This window comes from Caloenas nicobarica, chromosome 5 (assembly GCF_036013445.1).
Source record: "Caloenas nicobarica isolate bCalNic1 chromosome 5, bCalNic1.hap1, whole genome shotgun sequence".
Lineage (NCBI taxonomy): Eukaryota > Metazoa > Chordata > Aves > Columbiformes > Columbidae > Caloenas > Caloenas nicobarica.
In genome coordinates this window covers 21,687,204-21,696,016 of record NC_088249.1, presented here as the reverse complement: position 1 = coordinate 21,696,016, position 8,813 = coordinate 21,687,204, and the positions used below count along the sequence as shown (strand labels likewise).

The following is an 8,813-nucleotide window of genomic DNA, read 5'->3' as shown; positions in this document are numbered from 1 at the left end:
ATTTGGTTTTAATATTTATCACCTCTTTCTTAAATGATGATTGCAAACTGAAGAACCTAAAATGTGTCTGCACAGCAGACACAATGGATCTCACAATAAATATTAGGACAAAGGGAATTTCTGAATATTTTTTCATTGTCAATAATGTTATTAAATGTTATAAAAAATGTCAGAACAATTTCTGTGCAGAGGTGAATAAGTTCATAGCAAAGATTAATATCACAGGTCTTTCATTTCATAGTATTTCAGGAATACAATAAATTTAGATTAGGAGGACTGCAGAAACAAATGCAATAGAATAGCATAATCCCAGAAAACCTTTGGTGTACAAGTTCCATAACTTATCACAAGCATTCATTAGACTCGCTTTTGGTGCTCTTTCATTTAAGTGTTTGGCAAGAGCTGAATCACTAAGGGTGCATCACTCTTATAGCAGATGGAATCACTATTGTTCAAAACCAAAGAAGAGCAGAATGGAATTTACCACAGAGAAAGCTGGTGTGTTTTTGTAAAATGTGCTACTGCTTCCCTCTTTCTGTTTGCAGCTTCATGTCACTGCCAGCAACATTAATGGAATCTTCCTTGGTGGCACTTGTATCAAAAGGAACCATTCTTTTCATAAGTGCTAGAAAGAAGTCAGACAAAAAAGCAATTAAACGCTTTCAGAGAAACACATACATTTTGCTGAATTACTGTCAGTGTTTATATGAAACATATATTTGATTATACAACATGATTTACACAGCAAGTAATATGGTATTAATAAATATCCAATATTCATAATGTCATGGATAGAGAAACTGACTTATTTTTCTAGAGAAACAGATTTTAATTCTGTATAATACAGGCATGGCTAAGATCTCTCTTATACAGAGGAAGTGTAAACTGCATTAAAAAAAATTGATAATTCCATTAACATTTCCATTTAATTTCCCAGTATTTTTGTTTAAGACAAAACAAACTACTCAGAAAATTCCTGAAGGAATATCTTTACCAATAGCATGGACTAAAGTCAATACGCAACATAGGATCATAGGATGCCATACTGTGTATGTACCTTTGCCACAGGGTGAATATATAATTATTATTTCTAAACACATTGTATTGCATCAAAATCTAGACAATATGAATTGACAGAAGATCTTACGATAAAGTGCTCGAGGAAAAAAATCCAAATAACCAAACGTCTACAAAATATTTAACAAAAGGCAGAAATTAAGGGGAAGAAAGTAGAAATCAACTTACACAACATACCCTTCTTCTAATGGCCTTCTTTATATCACAAGCATGTAAGAATAGTCATCCTTCCTGACTGTTTGTAATAAATACCCACAGTGCCATTTTTAATAGTCCAGTAAAACTGTAGCAGTATGTAACCAAAGGTTATTTAATAGGGAGCAAGTCTTCACAGTTTGATTATGAGGAGTGAGATGTTTTCACCTTCAGAAGGAGAATTGAATCACTGTGTTTGGGATATTAGTAAAACGGTGAGTTATGATTTTTCAGCATAAAGTTTTCAGTATTGGTCCAAAACAATGCCACTTCGTGCTCTTTCATCAGTACCTCCTGTGGCCAGTATTCAAAGTAAAGTGAAAAACCAAAACGAAATTTCATTGCTAAACTAAATAAATTTGCATTTTTCAAAGTTATGATGTCAAGTTTCCAATCCTGACAAGTTCTTATCCTTGATCAGACTTGGAAGGTTTTGTTATAGAATGGTGTCCCACAGGATTAGGATGTTACAATGTCTTCTTACTTTTAATTAACTTATTTATAAATGTCAATACAAATTGTCTTAAGAACTTATGAAAAAGTATGCATAGAGGGATAAAGACAGACATCAGCATACACTGAAGGAGTTAATTGTTGTGACAATAAAATCAGCATTCAGGACAATCTGGTTTTATCTAAGCATTATATCATTCCTACTATATATCATGTTGACACAAGAGTGTTGTGGAGCACCAGAGCAAAAGGGTCACAGAAGACTGTGGTCCCAGCTACAGAAGTTGGGAAAAATGGTGGCTATTGTCTTCTCCATCAAGTCACAGCTTATGAAGCCCTGGAACATAAATTCTCAACAACAGAAAGCCTGAAAGCCATGTGGCTTCTGGGAAAACATCCAGATTAAAACCTTGCAGTGATGAACTGTACAAAGGGAAAGGCAGGACCTAATTCACAAAGCTAATGCAAAACTTGTGTAACTCTAGGGACCTTTCTAATATAAAATCCAAGAAAAATAAAATGGCCGTGAAAACAATTTCTGGAGATTATTCTTTAGATAACAACCAGTGGTGACTTCTTAGACCAACCGTTTTGGTCTGATAATAATACAAACTGCAAACCATGTCTAATGAATGTTTCCTTGTAAAAATTATTTTCTCAGTTAAACCTCTTCCTTTCTAAGAAAATGGGTACAGAAATAAAAGCTCATTCCCACAGGATCTTCAAAATAGTTTGTAATGGAAAAGCTGTTATAACTGTAGAAATTATACCAGAAACATGAAGACTAGACATGAAACCAAATGTTCATGTTAATTACTTTTCCTTTTAACTGCCTGCTGCATTGGCAACTTTTTACTAAATATATATGGAAGCAGATTGCTATTTCCCTATTTATTTTTTTATGCTTTTTACCCCTCTTTCTTTATCCAATTTTAAACTTACACCCCAGGATCCCCCACGTAGGTAAATTAAATTCTATCAAACATGTCTGCTCTCCTCCCTGGTGCTCTCTACAATTCATAAGAGATCCACATTGGGAAGGAAGCTTCTAGTACTACTCACTGACTCTATAATTTGTAAGGTTTCCTGAATTTAAGAGAGATGGAGTGGGGAAACATGAAATCACAAAGGCTTGGAAACTGTTCCAAAAGGTAAATTAAAAGTTCATTCTTCTGTTTCTGAAGCAGTAAGGAGATAAATTAGTCACAGAAAATAGGTGATGACATTGTAAGGTAGATTTATCAAAAGCTACAGGAGGTTTGGGAGCAAAAGAACTCAAATTATGCTTTGCTGTCAAAGCCTTAAATTATAATTAATTAATATCATTACTGAAATTAAAAGTTCATGGCGTTTATGAGACTAACATGACTGAAGTAGCCGATTTTATCATTTGCCACTCACTGGCAATCACAAGAAAAGCTGCTTAATGTTAATACCACTGCAGAATTGTCACTGTCCTCAAGAACTACAGCAACAACTTCAAAAGACACATTTGACAGGTGGACATCAGATTCAGCGTAAAGGTAAAACATTCAGGCACTAGCCAAAGTCTGTGAAGTAATTCAAATACTTTAGTGCCATAAGGTATCACAGACATGCACAATGGGCTGCAAAAGATGATGGGACCTATGGGAAACCTCTGCCTCCCAGAATGACAGCTAGAAGCATACTCTAGGACATCGAAAATGACATCAGGTGTCTTCAACGTGCACCTGACTTGCTCTTGTACTTACTAAGCATAAAGAACATATAATAGCATTAACTCTTAGGAGAAAAGAATCAGCAAAGTGAGAAATTAAGAACACCATCTTCATTCTATCAGAGTGAAAGAAACACAGGGATAGGAAAAATGCTCTATGCCTACTTCTCTGGTTTAGTCTCAGAAAATTTGATTAACAGAATTTTATAGAATACAAGTAAGAAACTAAAACTCTGAAGAGTTTTGTATCCAGTTCCTTTCACTTAAAAACAAATACGAGAAGGTGAAATGCATTCACTGTTTTCTTACTTTTTTGCCTTTAAAAAAAATATTTTTAAAAATAGCTCTTCACCATCTGGGCAAAAGAATAAAACTAACAACAGTCCCAGCACCATTCTAGGATTTGGAAAATATGAAATATGAAGATCAGCTTAATTTGAAATGTGGAAAATACCTTCCTAAAAGTTTTAAGCAAGAAAAAATAAATAGTCCCTCAGTCATGCCTCAACATGGTTTCAAAAGCAGCCTTCCTCAAGTGCTGAAGACTGGAAATATTTTATATTTATCAACATTGAATCACTACTGTCTTTCATTCACCACTTATTTAACTCCAGAAAGCCTAGTGCTGGTAAAACCCATTGAATCAGAGAATAAATATCCAGAACTGGTTCATCAGATTGGTATTGAGGTCATCCTCTGCAACTCTACTGGACCTGTTGTTCTCCTCTTTCCTCTCTCACAATAGAAATATTAGAAAAGACCCCTTTCAAAGGCTCATTTATTTTACGTCTTTGCAAAGAATGCCTACCAAGGACTGCAACATTAAGAGGATATAGTTTGATAAGAGCATCTTTTCATAAGGAGTACGAGAGAATTATTCATATTTACCACCACTATTCCGAGTAAACTACTTTAATATAAATGACGAAGTTTTAATCCTACTATTAGGCTCCTACCCTAACATTAAGTCCCACTAATGCTATAAAAAACAATGTGGGTAATTGTGATTACTTTTAAAGCTTGAAAGAAAATAATATTTAGGCAAAATAATAATAATGACATGACTGCATACACTTCAGTGTTTTTCCCAAAGCAACCTTCCTGTTCCCAATAATAATAGTTTCCTGTGTCAAGAAGACCCCTGTGAAAGATAATCCATGTTTTATCCAAATAGCAATACAACCATGCTTCAGTTTCAAAACCGCAAACCACCAACATTATGTCACTCATTTGCAAGGTTGATCACTTTAAGTATTTTAAGTCACCGGTACTTATTCCATCAAATTCAAAGCTCTTTGCTCTTTCCCTTATTTCCTTTATTTCCTATACTTATCGGCCTTTAAAAAAAAAAAAAATCTACTTTTCTAACATCACTGTTCCTTAATTGCCTCATTTAGCCACATATTAGAAAAATATGGCAAGAAGGTGACTGAAATTTGTTGTCTATCATGTACATAAAAATGCTCAGCCTCCTGCTACAATTATCTACACCTCTAATATGTGAGGACCTCAAAAACAGAAACTGAAACCAGATACCGAAATTGCATCTGTACCATGTAAAACTCCAAAATTAAACTGCAGCCTACTTGTTTTCTTGGCTTGTTTTTACTTGTGTTATATATGTAATGTTCACAGATGTATTCTTCTCTATTCCTTTTACTTTGTTTTATTTTGTCATATAACGCTTAAAGAGTGTTTGCAGGGGCATACTCTTTGCAAAATGTCTTTGCTATGCCCAGAGATTTAAGGAAGAATAAAAGACTAATGAATCAAATTTATTTACTTTACCACTTAATCAATACTGTGTTCCTTGAGCAAACCTGCTTCATCATTAACTTGTGTCCTGCATCTCTATTCTTACCTATTGCACTTACCCAACAGTGCCACCTCTCCCCACGACATCCCCACCGAAGTGCACCCTGCTTGCAATACCTGCAGTTTCTCCATACATTTTGCAACATCTTCCTCCCTTAAGTGGAATAGCGAAAGCTGCAGCTGTTTTTAAGTTCTACATATGAGCTGGCCAATACACAAGGTACTGCCTAGAGAGCCAGCAGATCAAATAGAAGAGGTATTTGAGCACATAGTGGAACTTTTCTTCTGTTGTGGTAACTAATTGGGTCTTTCTTCTAAAACAACTGCTGATTTTTATGAAAACTGTAATAACTTACTTGTCTTTGAGAACTCAATTCTGACAGTTTTAACTGAAGTTTGCTGTATAGTTCGTAAGTTATTATAGGAAAAAGTAAAGACAGATGGTATGATCAAATGGATCCTATTTCTCTCACAACTGTCTAAAATTGATTAAAAGTACTAAAGTAACAAAGTCCTAGCAAGTTCCATTCAGGTTAAGCAATATAAAGATATTGTAATATTTTAGGAACATTTATGCTGCACATTTAAATTTCGGTGAGTTTTTGCAGTGGAATCACAGAGTTGCTGAGGTTGGAAGAGATTGCCGGAATACAACTAGTCCAACATGCCTGCAAGGTATGGGTTATTTCTTTTCTGTACTCCAACCAGGCTGAGCTGTACTTTGACTTGCAAGGCTTTGACAGAGATGAGGCCAGGGAAAATGGAAAAAAAAAAAAAAAAAATCTGAGTCAGGGCAAACTGTTCCCAAAGTACAGATGAGATGGAGGCATTTACTCTTACGCTTTGTTCCTACTATTGGTCTTTCAGTATGCTCTGCAAAAAGATATTAATCACAAATCGCAGATTCTGAAAGGAAAAGAAACCAATCATCTTTAACCTCATGAAATCAAGTCAGGACTTACTGCAGTAATACACTGCAGTACTCATTTTAAGATGCAAAGGTCTGAAAGTACAACGAAGCCTGAACTAGGACTTTGCATTATATAGAATGCAACTTACTAATAGGTTCCCAGTACACAAACTGGCTGTATTGAAAAGAAATGGAATGTGATACCATTCTGAAGAAAAGTATTCTGACACGCATGCAAAGGTGTGCTTGTACCAGATACAGATCTAATATGTCCTCTCCTACTGAGCAGTTACTAGCTGTATCAGAGATCCCATAACTTTTGATGACCACAACCTGTGTATGCACTAGAAGACAGAAAGAATAGTTAAAAACAACTATTGAAGCAGAAGCAGAATTAGTGAACTCAACTTCCACTGGTACACAAGCATGAGACTAACTGGTACGAATGAAAGCTGAGGATGTCTCTCTCTTTGGCCCCTGAAGAGATACACAGCTTACACAGGTATGATTCTTCATGCAGAGATTCAGAATCCAAGTGCAACCTTCTTTTTTTTTTGGCATATGTTTGGATGACAAAGAGAATATTGTACTTCCCAGTTAAGGAAGAAAGAAAAAAAAAAGGCATCTAAAGCTATTATAAAATACAGGAGGACTCTTAAGATGGCTCTAGCATTTTTTGTTGAAAAGTAGAATATCTCACTCTCTCAAGACAGCTTTATAAGAGGAGAATACATTACTTGTGGATTTTTTTTTATCTGTGAAACAATACTTACAACCTGAATCTGAAAGCAGTGAGCTGGACAAAAAGCTGTTTTGAGCTCGCCAAGTGGAAGAGGGAGCAGCCACTTCTATATCAGAAATTTCAGCATCCATTTTCACATCCTATGGCAGCCACATAAAAATAATTTTTCTCTGTTAATATCAAGAAGCTGTAAACTTTAACAAAAAACATACACTAGCAAACATACAGGTATATGCTGTGATTTTACACATGCTGGAAAATACTGATTTGAATTCTCAGTATTGCAGTTAGGTTCAAATTAATTTGCTTATGAATTTCATGCCCATTTCATCACTACAAAATCTTTGGAAAAAACTGCCTTGCCTTGAGAAAAGCACTGGGAGCACTGCAAGATTTTGTCACTACAAAAAGTTTCAAAAATGCTCTATTTTCCTGTTTATATCATATCCACAGTTCAGGGAGAAGCATAGCAGCAGGACAAGCATCAGTGGATGATTAATTCCTTGTCAATGAATGGTCCACATTAATTCACTGAAGTTCCACAAGTAAGTAGTAATAAAAATTAAATCAATTTTCCCTGCCACTGAGGAAACTCAAACTTCTTTGATTTCTCATATCAAAATACTTTTAGTTGCTTTTCCATTTTTCTGTTAAATGATTAAATAAAGTCTGAAGTACAATGCTACTATTTACGGTGAGACACATACAGTATAGCTTTTTGGTGAGTAAAGTCATTTGGTCTATAAGCTTTAAAAAAAAAATTATTTTCAAAAAGGTCATTTAAACAAAAATCTCTGTAAATCTGTATTAGCACTGCTGCAAGTAGTCCCCAGTGGCAATACCTTCCAAAATAAGATAAGCAGCTTGGCTTGGTATCCAAATTACTCAGTTTCTTGAAACGAGAAGATTTAATGCACAAATGCATCAGTTCATAAAAATACTCAGTTTTGCTACTGAACTCTTATCATAAAGAGCCTCAGGGAATTCTGTTAAAACATCTTGTGATTTATAATTCATGCTGATACTAAGATTTGAAAACTAAAAGAAAACAAAATAAAATTCAATATTAATTTAGAGACAGAATGAGCTTTTGTCCTGTCACTGAAGAAGGATTTACTCCTATTAAGACTAATGGGAATTATACATATTAATCCCCTTATGTGCTGATGAGAGGCTTAACACCTTAAGGGTACATAGCACAATAACAACTTTTAAAGAATAAAAAAAGGTTTTGTCTTTTCATTCTGCTTCCAGAAATTTTATCTTAGAAGAGATCTTTCAAACAAGCAAGGTGCTTCTACCAGCATCTACAATACACAATGGCTTTCTCTTCATAGAAATTTTAACTTACATAAAATGCCTTTTCTCATTTATGCTGTGCTTGACTAGATGGTCAGTTGTTTGTGGCAGGGAAACTGTCCTAAAATATTTGCATTTACCCATCACATTTGCCTTTTGTTTTCTAAATTTCTCCTTTGTTTCTGCTTCAGTTTGTATTCTCTATTATTTATTTTATTTTTATACATTATATTTACCTTCTTTCTCCCTGATTTCTTCTTTATCTACTATTACTTAGCCCTTTCTTAACAGAAAAATCACTGTTGTTGTACTTCATGGTATTCTGCCAGCCACTGGCCTCCTTTATTTCTGGAAATCTTACATTTTAGCACATACAAATAGCAATTTTGATTTTCCTGGGCTTCTAAGCAACGCGTATTTTACAGTCATCTGACAAGACTACAGAGTAGTGAAAAGATTGAGTAGGGACAAATGAAATAGTAAGAAAGGAAGAAAAATAACTGCTTTTAGAGGAACATTTGACTTTGGTTTCATTTTTGCTTCTTAAAATGAAAAGAGACTAGGGCACAGGATTAGATAATGCCTGTCTGAGATTAATGTTGGCAAGCAAGCTGAAAGAAGTA

At 34.7% G+C, this 8,813-nt stretch overlaps 1 protein-coding gene across 1 annotated transcript in view; it reads right to left on the bottom strand.

Annotated features, from left to right (window-relative positions):
• Nucleotides 1-263: 263 nt before the first annotated feature.
• Nucleotides 264-8,813, bottom strand: part of CEP128 (centrosomal protein 128) — a 128,119-nt gene continuing 119,569 nt past the window's right edge. The window contains exons 23-24 of the mRNA XM_065636376.1: nucleotides 6,923-7,031; nucleotides 264-625 (exon numbers count right to left, since the gene is read on the bottom strand). Of these exons, the coding sequence (XP_065492448.1) occupies nucleotides 519-625; nucleotides 6,923-7,031 (216 nt within the window). The 3' untranslated portion in view covers nucleotides 264-518. The remainder of the gene's footprint in view (nucleotides 626-6,922; nucleotides 7,032-8,813) is intronic.